This window comes from Branchiostoma belcheri, unplaced genomic scaffold (assembly GCF_001625305.1).
Source record: "Branchiostoma belcheri isolate BF01 breed outbred unplaced genomic scaffold, Haploidv18h27 scaffold38, whole genome shotgun sequence".
In the NCBI taxonomy this organism is placed as follows: Eukaryota; Metazoa; Chordata; class Leptocardii; order Amphioxiformes; family Branchiostomatidae; genus Branchiostoma; species Branchiostoma belcheri.
This window is the reverse complement of record NW_017803998.1, coordinates 2,766,573-2,782,789: the sequence shown is the minus strand read 5'-3', so window position 1 is coordinate 2,782,789 and position 16,217 is coordinate 2,766,573. Positions and strand designations below refer to the sequence as shown.

At 39.2% G+C, this 16,217-nt stretch overlaps 1 protein-coding gene across 7 annotated transcripts in view; it reads left to right on the top strand.

Moving 5' to 3' along the window:
* The window catches only part of LOC109476599 (SH3 and multiple ankyrin repeat domains protein 3-like), a 117,366-nt gene that overhangs the window by 43,730 nt on the left and 57,419 nt on the right, over positions 1-16,217 (top strand). For 4 of the 7 annotated variants that reach the window (XM_019777588.1, XM_019777589.1, XM_019777586.1 and 1 more), the window contains 10 exons: positions 191-371; positions 957-1,108; positions 2,063-2,230; positions 3,668-3,784; positions 4,257-4,334; positions 4,756-4,822; positions 6,237-6,576; positions 7,313-7,440; positions 8,749-8,853; positions 13,066-13,089. In XM_019777588.1, the coding sequence (XP_019633147.1) occupies positions 191-371; positions 957-1,108; positions 2,063-2,230; positions 3,668-3,784; positions 4,257-4,334; positions 4,756-4,822; positions 6,237-6,576; positions 7,313-7,440; positions 8,749-8,853; positions 13,066-13,089 (1,360 nt within the window). The remainder of the gene's footprint in view (positions 1-190; positions 372-956; positions 1,109-2,062; positions 2,231-3,667; positions 3,785-4,256; positions 4,335-4,755; positions 4,823-6,236; positions 6,577-7,312; positions 7,441-8,748; positions 8,854-13,065; positions 13,090-16,217) is intronic. The other 3 variants (XM_019777592.1, XM_019777591.1, XM_019777590.1) reach the window with 1 other exon arrangement.

Below are 16,217 nucleotides of genomic sequence, written 5' to 3'. Positions count from 1 at the left end.
AATTTACATTAACAACAATGTCAATCAGTTATAGACAATATTGCTTCTTGGCATTGTTAAAAATGTAAATTTGTGGATGAACAATATGGAACTGCATATTTATTAATTGTGTAAAAGTTGTCCTTGGCTGGAGCCCTGATTTACAGTAACAAATGCAGACTGTACTCCAACTGAATTCTCCCTTCTGTAGTTCAAGTACAAGCGGCGGGTGTACATGGCCATCGACATTGATGAGAAGGGCCTGCAGAGGCTGCACACGCGCGCTAACCTGCGCCGCTTTCTGGAACACGTCCGCTGTCGAGCGTTGGACAAAGTCTGCCGCCTGCTGAAGAAAGGGCTGGACCCCAACTTTCACGACCCGGAGAAGGGAGGTCAGTCTGTTTGTTTGTTTGTTTACACACTAATAAAAAGTAAAATAAAACTTGGTCGAGAAAGTTATCACTGTGAGGTGCATATTAAACCTGGAACATTTTCTTGTCTGTCAACTTGACCTCTAACTTTCAAACAAATTTTACAAATAAGCTGATATTTAAGCATGTAATGTATATATTCATGTTACTGTTATTCTAGGATTTTTAACGATAGTTAAATTGGATTGTGTAATTGACTGTCTTAATTACCAGCTACACTTAATTACAAATTATTGATGTATGAGTTGATATTCAGTCACTGTTCATACATGTGTACAGTTAGTGTAATGTACTATAGTATTTGCCAACAGATAAATAAACAAGCTGCTAGAGAATCCAAAATCTAATCATTAATTTTCTAGATCTCATCAAGACCAACCTACCTGCCAAGTTTCATGACAATCCACCTTAGCTTCTTGAGTTATCGTGCTAAACCACACACACATGCATTCATACAAAATGCTACCAAAAACATAACCTTTGCCAAAAGTAGTAAAGAAAAGCTTGGAGCTAACTTTATCTGAAATCTTCTCTCCCATTCCTCAGAAACTCCCCTGACCACGGCAGCCATGTTGGAGGGGAGTAAAGACATGATAGTGACCCTGGTGGAGGGGGGAGCACACAAGGACTTCAGGGCCAAGGATGGCATGACTCCTCTCCACAGGGCCGCGCGCAGGGGCAACTACAGAGCTCTCAAGGTCATACATACAAGATAGCATGTTGGCAGAATGTACTGTGCTTGCACAAAAGCTGTAACGTATTGTGCTTTCATAGCTTTAAAATGATGTCAGAAAATGTGCAACAGGCAAGATTTTAATGTAACAGTAAGCAAAAGACAGCGAAAAATAATGTGAAAAATTTGTGATGCGCACACCTTTCTGTTTCACAGTACGTTCTGCTGAGGTGCTGTGTGAGCTTTGATGTTGGCAGAACGTACTTTGGATGTGCAAAACCTGTAATGTATTGTGCTATACCTTAAAGCTTTCAAATGTTATATATCTTGTGCAACAGGCAAAATTCTATGGCAACAGTGGGCAAAAAACATGAAAAATCCGAGTTGAGAACACCTTTCACAGTACGTTCTGCCGACGTGCTGCGTGAGTTTTCTAAGGATACTTAGAAAATTACATATTAATGATATTCCAAAGTAATTTACTAAATTGTAAGACTATTTCATAAGGAAAACAAGAAACCAGAGATTTGAGACCTGTGAGAAGTGTTTTGGGTTTTCATGGATGTATGAAACTGTATGATGTAATTTCATCAGGTATTACACTCTGCCATTTCTCACCAATCATAGTATAACATCTGATTTTCATCAAGTTTATTCAGTAAACAGTATTCAGTAAAAAGTCTATAGGCAAGCAACCTTGAGAGCTATATTGATGATAAAGATTTAAGATACATTCTGTAATACAATTTAAATCAAGCAATTGGATAAAGTTTTCAAAGATGTATCATTTCAGATAACATCAAATTGTCTATTTTTCATCATTAACTAGTAGTATGTCTGAAGACCACTGTAGCTTGTACATTGTATATGTCATTGAGAGTTTTAGATTTGGAATTTAGCCTTAAGAATGCCATGGTTATTTCCTAATCTTTAAGAAAGCCCGTGAAGGTTTCTCATCCATGATAACTTGTCTGTGCAGTCGTTGTTGGAGCTCGGCTCCTCGCCTGACTACAAGGATGCCCGTAACCTGACCAGCCTGTACCATTGCTGCATGGTGGGGGGGAACCCCACGTGCTGTGAGATCCTGTTACACAACCATGCTGACCCCCACGTGACAGATGAACAGGGCTGGCAACCTATGCATCAGGTCAGACATAGAAACTATTTAGTAAACATACATCCGTAAATAATTTCATCAGGTTGGTAAACGACTGAATAGCAAAGTTCTTTCTATCACAACCATTTATTTTTCAAGCCAACATTTCGATGACCTTCTGTCATCTTCAGTATTGCCCTGATGAAGATGACAAAAGGTCATCGAAACATTGGCTTGAAAAATAAATGGTTGTGATAGAAAGAACTTTGCTATTCTATTTACATACATGTACTGTACACCCAGGCAAAAAACTAGCCTGGATGCCAGACCCAGCTCAACACAATACTCCTTTCCGCTGGGGCAAGCTACAAGCCTATCTGAGGGGTGGCTAGGTAAAATTTTCAGAGCCAAGGAGCTGTATATTTAACCTGTGGCAACAGTCTGGCACCCAGGCAAGCAAAAAACTGACGGTATGAAAACTGCGTACAAAAACTAGGTACTTCAAATGTTTCCTGCTTGTAAATTGGCCTGCTTTGACGTAGGTCAATACATTACATTCTACAGATTGTACATTACCCCGAGGGCTGTCATACAATTTGAATGTACATTGTGATATGAGATATGTAAAAAAAAAATTGATGTACACTGTTTTGTACATTTTCGCACAAACTTTGGCCACCTGTAAATTTGGTTATAGTTTGATTACAGATGTCAGAGTTGAAATAATATGAATGACTAAATAGTATAGATGAATTATAGATCAATTATATAATGTCTTATATAAAAACTGGAGTTTCCTAAAAGAAAACTCAGACATACCCAGACAAAAGTAAGAAATTTTGTTGCGCGGCCAAAGATATAATACATATTTAGCCAGACAATAGCAAAACATTTCTGGGAAAATCTTCAATATTGATACTCTTTTCTACGAATAATATTTGAAATACAGACCAATTGTGAGACTTTGACACAACATGTAGGAACATCCTGTTAATTTGTCTCCTTGCTGACTGTAAACATACATGATGTTGACTGAAGCTATTTTTAACCGGATGAAACTGTACATGATGGACAGTTTTTATGGTGACCGTGTCAGGCCTTGAAATTAACTTTTCTTCCTATTGCCCCAGCACTGTCCCAAGAATAAATTTCAATTGTCCCGAAATGAGGATGAACTGTCCCAACCTGTTTTGGGGAAGTATTGTATGACTTCATCTTGAAGTCAACTTTATTTTGCTTATGTTCACTCCCAGGTGCACTATAATTGCAGAGTAGACAGGAAATTCGGGGGACTTTTCCTGATCCAAAAGCCAGGATGTGTGCCTGATAAACAAAAGAAGGGCTGACATTCTGATGTTATTTTTCGATTACCCCCAAAATGTCCTTAAGTGTCTTATAGTTGTCCCAGACTAGTTGTCCTCAGTATTAGTGGTCAGTGGCCATCAGACCACCTTTAATTTCGAGCCCTGCGTGTGTCCTTCCCCCCAGGCCTGTCGACACGGCCACGTGCAGCACCTGGAACACCTGCTGTTCTACGGAGCAGACCACACGGCGCAGAACGCTTCCGGAAACACGCCGCTGCACATCTGCGCACTGTACAATCAGGTACAAGTTGTGCCTTGATACGCAAACCTGTTTTGTTTTCGTTGGCATGGATGGACGCCGCCATTTTGCTTCCCATGATACCCAGTTAGTGGTGCATGGTGGGAAGGGTGTGAAGTGATTTGAAGGGAAGGAGTAGTGTAAACGTGATGTTGTGGTCTTGGTCTTTTTGTTAGTGCACAGTACACTTAAACAGTGCCACCTGGCAGCTGTATGTACTATTGCACATTTTCTCACATTTGCCATTGATGGTGAACAAACATATACGTGTTAAGAAAAAAAATAAGAACATGTGAAGAAAAAAAATAAGAAAATTTTGTTTTGATTCATGAGTACAGATATGGAAATAATTAATTAATTGGGACAAGGAAAGATGTGTTTAGCCAAATAACATTTTTGTTGTCAATATGGTTGGTCTTGTTTTAAATGTTGAGTTTAAAATTTAATATCTATGAGCTCATCTATCATTTCACAGGAACCCTGTACTCGAGTCCTGTTGTTTAGAGGGGCCAGAAGAGACATTAAAAACTACTCCAACCAAACACCATTCCAGGTGAACTTTCCTGTTTCTGTTCCCAGTTGATAGAACGTTTGTACAAAATATACACTCATCTTCTTCTTTTTGAGTACCCTCGAACAACCCCTGTACGGGGTATCACTGAGGGGGGGAAACGGTACACGGGTTAGGGCAGGGCGGCTTCTACCCTGGCCTTAAAAGCCTCTACTGTCGGTGCCCTCACCACTGGGCCCGGCAGCTGATTCCACTCGCTTACCGTGCAGGGAAAAAAAGAAAACTTAAAACAGTCTTTATGTGCTGCGAATGACTGGAATTTGTAATCATTGCTACCTCTGGTCCTTTTGTCACACTCCTGATGTCAGTGAACAGCTATTTTCTATTTCTCCTGCTAGGTATTTTCTAATGAAATTAAAAGATGCTATAAATAATAGTTTGTTTTGTGTTCTTTTGTCTGTAGGTTGCTGCAGTAGCAGGTAACTTTGACCTCGGAGAAATCATCAAAAAACACGAAAGCCAGGATGTTGGTGAGTATGTTATACCTGATAAACTCATGTGTATAGTAAGGTTTATTCATTTGTAAAGTTTAGGACTGGTTATGATTTGGGCTTCCTTTGATATCAGCCCTTTATGTTCTAATAAGTGTAAGTAAGTTTATTGTTTGTAAAGTTTGAATTATTTCAGCATATTGTTTCTATTACTGTGACTAGCATATCTATGTTTTAATTAAAACACAACTTTAACATTACTAGGTATCCATTCATTTGTACCAGAACAATAATGCTTCTAAATAATTGTGTTCACATTGTGTTTTATGTAACCAGCCATGTCTTACATGCATGTACATGACATAAAACACATTTGAAGAAATAGTATCTAATGCTACAGTTCTACTTCCAACAAAATAGTGGCACTGCTGTACAAGTGTCTTTAGTTGCAACAGTTTTCAGATTTGAAAGTTCTTGTTTTTTATCGGAACAAGACCAGTTAGTTACTCGAAGTCAGAGTACATGTAGTTCTAGGCCTTTTAAGAAATGGCAAAATACAATCATCTGGTGCCTGCAATGATAATATCATTATGAACATTTTTTTATGTATGCATTTATTTGTTGTGATAGCATCTTAACACAAAAGTTAACACGAGATTGTTCTTGAAAGAACCACAGTCACAAATTTGGAATATTATTTTGATGCTGCAGTTCTGCTTCCAACAACATGGTGGAGCTGCTGTACAAATATGGAACGCAGTGAATAACTGTTGACTGTTAAAGGCCGTTGCTATTTATGATTTGGTCCATCTCAGTTCTACCCTTTCCTTCCCTCAGATATAGATACACTGCAGACATCCCCAGTAGAAGGTAGGCGGGGAAAAAAACTAGAAAATTTCCAAAAGGGGACATTTTGGTGTCTGACCAAAACATAACATTTAACGATACTAATACACATGATTACCACCAATGTAACTTTAACCTTTAGCACTCCAAGGGCACCATATGGCACTACATTAGTGCATTGGTTGCTGATGAAGGTGGAGTGCTAAAGGTTGATAAACCCACCTCCACCAGTAATGATGCTAACATTCCATTATTTTGTTTTTGCAGGCCAAAATCTAACCTTGTTTTGTCAGCAATTTTCATTATAACAAAAGGAAGTGGTTAGAAAAAATGCTATGAATTGCGAAACTTTTGCTGTGGTTTTATTTTTGTGTTTTTATTTTCCAAATTCATGACACTTTGAATACGTCTTCCTTGTATAACTACTGAAGTACAGAATTGTTTCAACTGCAAATTTGAAATACCTTGACGACCTTCTCTTTTCCTCCTACTGCAAAACAAGAGCACTGCAAAAGTTTTGCAGTTTACAGTACTCATCTAAATCCCTATTGTTTAACATGTATTATGCTATGTGTGACATCCTTTTTTCTTTGTTGTGCATCTCTAGTACAATTCAGGGAGACTCCAAAGTACAACAACCGGCGGCGTGCGTCCGTAGCGCTGTCCAAACACCTGGGAATTCTGCATCGCACCAGAAGCTGCGGGACCTTGGACCTCTCAAACCTCCGCTCCATCTCCCCCTCCCCCTCCATGACCAGTCTTCAGAGCCTGGGGACCATGTCCTTACAATCCTCACTGAACATGGCACCACATTCCCAACACCATCACTCGAATGGTACCCCCGCCATGTCGGTGTCATCCACTAATTCGTCGCCAGCAAATTCGCAGCCGTCTACCCCAACGCCTGGAAGCCCAGTCACTAGTAACAGGAGTGCAACTCTGAACAGGTTACTTGAATCATTGTTTTTTTACACAGTAACTTGAAAGAAGCACTTAAGTTTAGCCTGGATGCCAGTACACTAGGCCGAATGTTAACCAGTGTGCCTTGTGTGCTATGGGTCTGGCATCTGGGATAACTAAAGTTGAGAAAAATGATAATTTTAGAAAGGAAAAAAATGCAGACTACTTCACAGTATGTGATTAAAGAAGTAACCCACCAATTGTGGGCACAAAAAATGTTGGATACATTGTATATTCAAGCTAAAATAAGCATTCTGAAAAGTGCCCTTTAGAAGCATGCACATGTATGTATAGACTCACATGCACTGAGTGCATAGACACATGCACAAGACTTAGCTGTAGAGAGGTCAGTTTGAGAATAAAACCACCGCAAAATTTTCAGTAGCTGCTAGCTGAACCTGCCTGATACGGCCTCGCGGCATGGTGGCAGCCAGTTTCTGTAGATCAGGGATTTCAGTAGCGACTCAGTGTACTTTCTGCACAGTTCATGCCGTTGTTGGGAAAGTACATGGCTTTTCCTTCCTTACATGAATTTAACCACATGTGTCCTGCTGTCTGTACAGAGAGGAACTGGAGAATGTGAAGAAGAGGATGTACACAGCCCTTTTTTTCCCTTTTTTATTGTACGGAACACCCTGAAAGGGTTTGCCACAGATTTACAGATGCACTGTCACCGTTTTAGCCCCCTTAAGTTACTAAAGTATTTGATTTTGGACTGTACAGAGAGGAACTGGAAAATGTGAAGAAGAGGATGTACACAGCCCTGCCTGGGAGACAGTTTGTAGCCGTGAAGAAGTATGTTCCACGGGAGGTCGGGGAGCTGGCACTGGCAAAGGGAGACAAAGTCACAGGTACGGAACGTCGGTCTTTACAATAAGAAATCAGAAATTTAAAACCTCAGGGTAGACTTAGTGTTTCCAGTTTTTTTGTTGTTTTTTTTAGAATTTTTAAGTACTGTACAATCGAAGAAATGGTTTCAATGGACCTAGTAGAACAAAAATCTTGCCATACTTCCAACTTGACCTTAAAGTCAATCTGCAGCAACCACATCCCTCCCCCTTTCCTGTCACTGTACTGTTTTCAAATGCTCATGAAAACCAGCAAACATAGCTATTTACACTTACTTTGAGTTAAAATAACCAAATGAAAACAATGCTTAGTTCGTATTGTGACCTACATGTACAAACATAAAACCACTGCAAATATTTCAAAATTTACAGTATCTTCAACCCTCACTACCAGGTCAAGAGTTTGTTTCTGATGTGTTATCTGTGAGGATGTGATTGACAGGTGGTCAGTAGATGATTGACAGGTGGTCCCTGTACCAGAATGTGAGACTAGGTGTAGGTGTCACCTCTGAGATGGAGGTTAATGCCGACCATACACATGGTACAGCGCTCCACAGGTTGTTGTGTGGTTCATATGGCACACATCTGGTACTCCTACCTGATACTTATCTCACTCAGACACACGATATTTCCCATTAGGGTTGGAAAAAAAGATAAGGTTAGGATATATGACCTGATTTACACCAGGCAAAACAAACCAGTATGAAAACTGCATATGCATGCGAGCACACGAAAACTGCATTTGTCAAATATTTTCCTGCATTTTGATTGACCTGTTTTGGCGTATGTCAAGAACGTATATTCAGAACACACCAGCCCTCACTGTAGCATAACATCTGAATATCGTTCTTGACATACGTCAAAGCAGGCCGATTTACATTCAGGGAAGAGTTGACAGTTTTCGTACGCTTCCATGCGTATGCAGTTTTTGTGCCCACTTATGTTAGCTTGTACATCATCTGTAACAGTTGTTCAGTAATCTTTATAACAGGAATGACAATGGCTGCAGCAAACTGTGTCACACTTTGTAATGAATCTAAGTTGTTGAGTAAAGAGACTCTTTTTACACAACCAAGTCTTTTTGTTTAGCCGATGTTTCGGTGACCGTCTGTCACCTTCCTCAGGGCAATTTTGACTGGTTCACATTGCACTGCAGCACAGGTTTTGCTGCTACAGATGCATTCCCAAATGGACTATATTTACAATATCTGCACATATTGGTTGTGTAAAAAGAGTCTCTGTACTCAGTGTCTTACCAACCTGATGAAACTATTCACGGAAATCTGAGTTGTTGTTTTTTTTTTCCTCTAGTTCTTGGGATCGGTGAGCAAGGCTTCTGGGAAGGGCGTGTGGGGTCGAACGAAGGCTGGTTCCCTTCCGACTGTGTGGAGGAGGTGTCCAACAAACCTACCACAGGTCAGTGTTCCACAGGGAGAAGTACTGGGACCACTCCTGGGTCTCTTACAGTCTAACTAGCTAATGTAACATACATTGTAGAAGTAATCAACTTAAAATGCAAAACATACAATAAAAACCTATGTATGCTAATTATGCTCAGGTACCAGGTAAGAATGAATGAAATTTTTTTACGTGTTTTGGGACTTTTGTCGCCCAGCCCATATGGGCTTATAAGACACCATAACAAGAACATAAACATAGGTACAGAAATCATAGAAACATAATGTTTTGGTAGGAAAGTTATGCATATTGTAATGTCATTATTACAATAAGATTTTGAAGAAATTGAAAGACTTTTCAAAAAGGCCAATTCCAAGGTGGTAACATTTTTTACAAAAGAACAGAAACAGATACATTTATTGTATTCTGTACTTTCGAACAACTTTCAAGTTTTTTTTTTTTTGTTTTGGCAATGGCTACTCACAAACTTTGGTACATTGTTGCATATCTGTTGTAGCTAAAACGCTTTTGGACCATTTGAAGTTCTTTTAGAACAGGCATACAATGTGCTTTCAAAGATCAAAGGAGTTGGAAGAATTATGAGTCTCTCCCACGCAATGTCCTTGTAGCAAGTATTTAGGCCATGTTGATTTGATTATATGGATGACATCCGCGCGCGCATGAATTTTCTGCCGTTTCCAAAAAAAAAAGTTTTCAACCATACTGTAAATTGTACAAAACAGTTGCAAAATGAGCAAAAATATACCATAAGTTACCAATAAAATTAATAAAAACTATACCAATGTCGTAGAATGCCAAAATCAAACGAAAGAAGACGAAATTGTAAAGAAATGAACTTGAAGACTAGATTATTCGCCAAACCATATTCTGTGCCATTTGCTCAACCCTCATGACCACGTAGATTTCATAATGAAAAGAACTTTTTTTTTGGCAAAACTTTTTTTTTATTTGCACGCTCGCATCAGTTTTGGGGCTCCATGTAATCATGTAATGATGTCATCCATGTAATCAAATCAACATGGCCTTAACATGTACTTTGGCAAAGCTCCACTGTGAAGAAGTGCCATATGTTACAAAACAAAATGAGGTCACAGAACAGATTGGGGTTTTCAAGTTAGTAACAACAAATTGAAAATCTCATATCCAAAATATTTTTAGAGTTCCCAATTGTTTTATGAAGTTTACTTGTTTTATTAAGATTTTTCACTGATGCTGTAATTTTTTTCACTGGGACACATACGACAACATACATGAATATAGCAGAAAATTGACAGGAAATGAGATAAGCTTTTCTTGGACCTTTGACCTAATTTCCTGTCCCCGACGTACATTTGGAAATAACTTTGAAATTATAAGCAAAAATACAAACAGACACACCAAAAATGAAACCTCCATAAACAGAGTTAGAAATTGGTCCAACATGTAAAATCTAGTTTATATTCCCGTAAATAATTTCATCAGGTTGGAAGATACTTAGGGTATAGAATTTTCTTCTTACACAACCAGTAAGGTTCTCACCTGCTTACGTTTCGATGTCTATCAGACACCTTCCTCAGAGCTTCTGACTGGAGTTCTGCAACTCGCCGCTAACAATTGTGTGATAGACTGGGAGGGTGCCAGGGTTATAGATAGAGAGGACAATAGAAGAATCCGTTGGATTAAAGAAGCAGTCTGGATAAGGAAGTCAACCCCAGTGATGAACCGGGACGAGGGGGGATACAAGCTCAGCCACGTTTGGGATTGCATTCTCGCCGCAAAAGCGCCACCTACATTGGCGTTAAATAGCGGCGAGTTGCAGAACTCCAGTCAGAAGCTCTGAGGAAGGTGTCTGATAGACATCGAAACGTAAGCAGGTGAGAACCTTACTGGTTGTGTAAGAAGAAAATTCTATACCCTAGTTTATATTCTTTTCTATCAAAAGACCTAGAGGCCATGTACAATATATAATGTACAATATGACATACTTTACAATGTATGACTAAGCAATGCTAAAAATGTTAAATTACCATACTATACTATACCATACTATTGTGATGATTTTTCTCCTGTGATGATTATTGAGTTTACGTATGATTGAAAATACTTCTCTTCTATTATATCTTCTCATCACATAGTTACTGTCTAGTGGTACTTGATAATTTGCACATTCAGTCTTTGGGTCACATCTCTCTGTAGTAAACTGGTTTTCTAAGGGACTGGTCACATACATCGTGCGATCATTGTACAATTGCAAAACTGAGAACATTCTTCTGATAGTCATGCCTGTGTCTGGCAAAGTTTAGTTGTCTTGTTACAGACAATCCTTTTCGGCGGTTGGCTCTGTCACTGGCTGCTTGAAAAATTCTACAACAGCAAAATTGTACGATGATCTACACCACGATGAATGTGATCACGTCATAAATTGCTTCTTGCTGGGACAGAAAACAGCGATAATTTGCATGCATGGCAACTTGGGACTTGATTAGACACTTTTCTAGTAGCTACATTTTCCTAAGCCTTTTCAGGTAATAATATTACACATACTTGTACAATATCAAACCACAATGGTCTTCAACACCACCACACAATCAGGCATGACTGCATGGCCTTTTCCTCTCCCTTTCCACACTATCTCCACCTCCCGTGGAATCTAATGTTTAACCCGATTTTCCCAAGCATGAAATCCTAATGACTGTTTAACCATTTTAATTCACTAACTACTAAATTTGTGATTTGTGAATGATTGAAAAAGGTGGTCCAAGAGTCCACATTTTGTACATGCGTAGCAATTCAAAGCCAGCAGCTTTTAGCTAGACAATGAAATGCTATGCAAATACTGATGAATCTGCTTTTAGCAGCAAATGGCAAATGCCTCAGTGCCATAGTTATATAGCAGCCTTTAGGCCCTAACCTTACAACTAAGCTCTTGCTGTACTCTTGGATGGATGAAATGTAATTTGGCACAATATTCCACACAAACCGTCTATCATAATTCCACATTACAAAAATTCACTTATGAGGTAATATTCTGAAATGGAATAAAAAGATACTGGTAAAACTCGAACACCTTATACTATTATACATTTTGTAATCATAGTACACTGCAGTTCATTATGTAAAATATATGTTCCACTAGCACTCTGGCAAGGGGATTGCTGGCTTTGAGTTGCTACATGTAAATCAATTGGACTGTGTACATACATGTATTGTCATAATCTAACCTCTAGTTAAGTTAAGATTGAGCACTGCAACAACAAATTTAAGATTATGCAAAGCTGTATACAAAGTCTGCTTAAGTCGACTTTTGTATCTTTTGCAACCATATTTTGGAAAAGAGCTGGCTTCTTACTTTATGGAAATTAAGGTCTTTGTTTTTCGATAAGAGAAAGAACAAATTTTAGACATCTTGAGTTGAAAGCAATAGTAACAGTCTTGTGGAATTTATGCTGTACCCCAACTACATGTACAAGCCAACCATGTTCCTGGATGCATTACAAAGTACATGTAATATCAAACACTACATTTGTAGGGTATAGAATTTTCTTCTTACACAACCATAGAGTTTCTCACCTGCTTACGTTTCGATGTCTATCAGACACCTTCCTCAGAGCTTCTGACTGGAGTTCTGCAACTCGCCGCTATTTAACGCCAATGTAGGTGGCGCTTTTGCGGCGAGAATGCAATCCCAAACGTGGCTGAGCTTGTATCCCCCCTTGTCCCCGTTCATCACTGGGGTTGACTTCCTTATCCAGACTGCTTCTTCTGTTGTCCACCTACATTGGTGCCACCTACATTGGCGTTAAATAGCGGCGAGTCGCAGAACTCCAGTCAGAAGCTCTGAGGAAGGTGTCTGATAGACATCGAAACGTAAGCAGGTAAGAAACTCTATGGTTGTGTAAGAAGAAAATTCTATACCCTAAGTATCTTCCAACCTGATGAAATTATTTACGCAAACTACATTTGTACCTTGAGATCTCTATTTTAAAAGCAGTCAAATCTCTTTTGTCCTGTCTGCAAATACAGGTAGAGGGTTGGACAAAAGAACCTTGGCTGCTATGATAGTTTGGATACCAGGCTTTGCTAGACTATTCTATGGAATGAAGCACTCACAGGAGCAAACTGGAGCTTCTAGGCTAGGAACATGGCTGACAAAACAAGCTTGCCCCTAACTATCCTCTTCCACCCTAACTCTGACATGCTGTTTTCTTATTCCCACTGCTGCTACTACAGTGAGGAAAGTCAAACGGAGAGCAGGTAAGCTTTAATAAACACTAAATCTTAACCCAACTCACTACAACATCAGCACAGACCATGCTGGCAACTCTGCAGCTAATGCTAGACTGTTAGCTATTGGACTGATCATCAAAGTTAATGTCAGTTGTAAATGACATGAAAGCTTTAGAAATGTAATTGCATGATGCCCAATTGTGCCTCTACCTTAAGCTGCTGTCACACAATCATAGCCGAATATGGCCTCCCAAACACTGCCAAACTCCCCCCAACCATGGTTAGGAGTATGTCAAGAATAAGGTCGGCTGTGGTTGGCTGGTGTTCAGGAGTAGATCGGCAGTATTTGTGGCATGTTCCATGGTAAAATTTGACTTAAATTTAACTCAAATTTGACTTAAATTTATATCTGACTTAAATTTAAGTCAAATTTGATTTGATTTGTATCGAGAAGAAATCTGGTCAGACTGCTACTGAACTTCAGCCAACCTTGCTTGGTGGTTGGTGGGGAGAAGGTTCTGAATGTGTGACAGGGGCTTTATATTGTGTGTCCCTTCAAGGCTTGCAATGCAGACATTAGCACAAAAACTGGTGCCAATTTAGATGGTGACATTTCAGTTAAATTTGTAATTTTGGTACCTTGCCTAATGTTAACATGAGACAGCTTTTGTAGCTCAAAGTTGGCAGCATGGCTTCTCTGCTCAAATCACACCTTCTAACATTAAAATCATTCACCCGAACAAGTCAACAAGTCACAGTTTATTTGATGTACATACAAGGGACAAGTGGTGGTGGTTGAACACTGTAAAAATATTGATGGTTTAACCCTACCATATAGAGAGACAAGGGTCTACAGAGCGCTATCGCAGGCTGTCATCCCACAGTATATCAAACGAATACTTGCACTACCGAGGCTCGGTACGACCAATGAAAAGAGAGGACCCTCCCCGACCTGCGAGCCCTATAAAAGCCTTCACAATTGGTCGGAGTAGTGGGCTGTGGATCGGTGGGGAAATACGCCTCGAAGAAGAAGGTAGACGGCAACGGAACGTTGTCGTGCAGAGGTGGATGCTGGGAAGGGTCGTAGTTCAGTTCAGCAGTAGCGAAGGCGCATTGCACTATCAGCTGTGGAAAAAGCATCACGCTTTGAGGTCGACCAAGAAGAGAGAGAATTCAAACACTTATATTGCATCACCTTATTATATTAACCATCAGCTTGCTAAGGTTGCCATTTGGTGCCAAGTTTGTGTTGGTTATGGGGTGAGGAAGAGGTTAAAAAGAGCTGGTTATGGGATATAAGGTGAGCCACATATGTGACAGGTATGAGCTTTCTGGCTTTTTAGAAATAGCCAGTACAAGTATAATGCACCAAAAATTCCATACTTTGTTAGTGTGGATGTTTGGCATGTAAACAAGTGCTTTGGAAAAAAATGGCTACATTTAAAATGTGGCTGCAAACAGCTTTTAAAAAAGAGATACTAGTAAATTTAGCTGTAAATTCATTATTCAGATTCTAGCTTGTGCTTGCAGACAATCAAACTCAGCTTGAAGGGTTTAGAATAAGGCTGGTTGTTATGAATATTAAGGCAAAACAAGTCGAAAAAAACATTGATATAACAATTTATACGTTTTGCAGAAATGAAGAAATTGCAGGGAAACCCTCCTCCAAACGACAGTTTAGCTCGTAAGATGCTAAGAAACGTAGAAGGGAGTGTGCATGTGCGGGAGGTAGCCATGTGGTGAGGGAGAGAGCTTCTACAGTCAGCAGAGCTACTGGATTGAGACTGACTGAGTTTACTGTGTCCACAAATACTGAAGGTACATTTTGTACATATTTAGTCTACCTGTACAGTACAGATCTCATTTAACTTCTCTTGCCTAAGCGTTTAACACACTGTTTTAACTCGTTTATGTTGTTCATTTCTCGTTTAATAATCATGTAATATTTGGTTTATTGGTCAAACATTACCCCTGCAATCGCAACCTTTTATAGCACTGAATTAATGCAGGGTTTACAATCACATAATACACATGATACGTAAAACATTTTGCTCCATGCACGGGCACAATGTCGGAGTGCATGTCCACACATGTCCCAGGTACAACTCGGGATCGAACCCTGGTCTCGCAATTTCATAGTCGAATGCTCTACCACTACACCACCCAACACCACGTAACACAAACATGGTTAAAACTCATTCAAAAGGCATGTAAATTGTGTGCACTAATATTAGCTGCAACCGCGTGTCTATCTATAACTATATCACCACACACAAATACACAACATGTACATGTATTTTACACGAGAAATGAACATGATTTAAAGTAGAAGTGCACAGCTTTTAATTGTTATTTGCTTGACATTTTTATTGCGATTTGCATCTTGTAGATGGGAATTTATTTGAGATCAGTACTGTACTTAAGGCAGCCGTTCCCACCAGACAGCAATTGCTGAGCAACCAAAATAGAATTTGTACAACACTTAATTTAATTTTGTAATTATTAGAAGTGTGATTTGAAAGGCAGCAAAACACACAGAATTTGAAAAAAATTTATGTATGAAATTTGTTTAGTCAAAGTTTTGGTTGCTTAGCAATGGCTGTCTCTAGTGGGAAGCTCAGGTTGGTTGCGGTGTCACTAACCGAGGTTGTAAGGGTGTGGATTGGGTGTACTTCAAAACTAACACCTTAGAATATCCAAATATGGTACTGGGAGTAAGGTGCCATGGTGCACAGTTGGGATGAGCTCATTGCCATTAATCAAGTTATAATGAAAGAAAGTTTATTGCAAATACTTGCTCGAGGGCTAATTGCAGTTACAAACAACATAGAAAGAAAATACAGTGATATGTGAGACTATATCTACTTCTAACATTATACTATATGCTACAACATGACATGACCATAATATAATTGACCAATGAGAAGCACCAAAGATCTTCTCTGAAGGAATGCAGAGGTGATTACCAGGATGATTGACAAATTAGCAGTTTATTATTGGTCATAATCATGTTTGAATCATGTTCTACATGGCAGAAAAATTATCATTCTATCATAGGTATAATCATGTTTGAATCATGTTCTAAATGGCAGAAAAATTATCATTCTATCCAAGAAGGTTAAATACAAGTTTGATTTTAATTCTCCCTGTTCTAT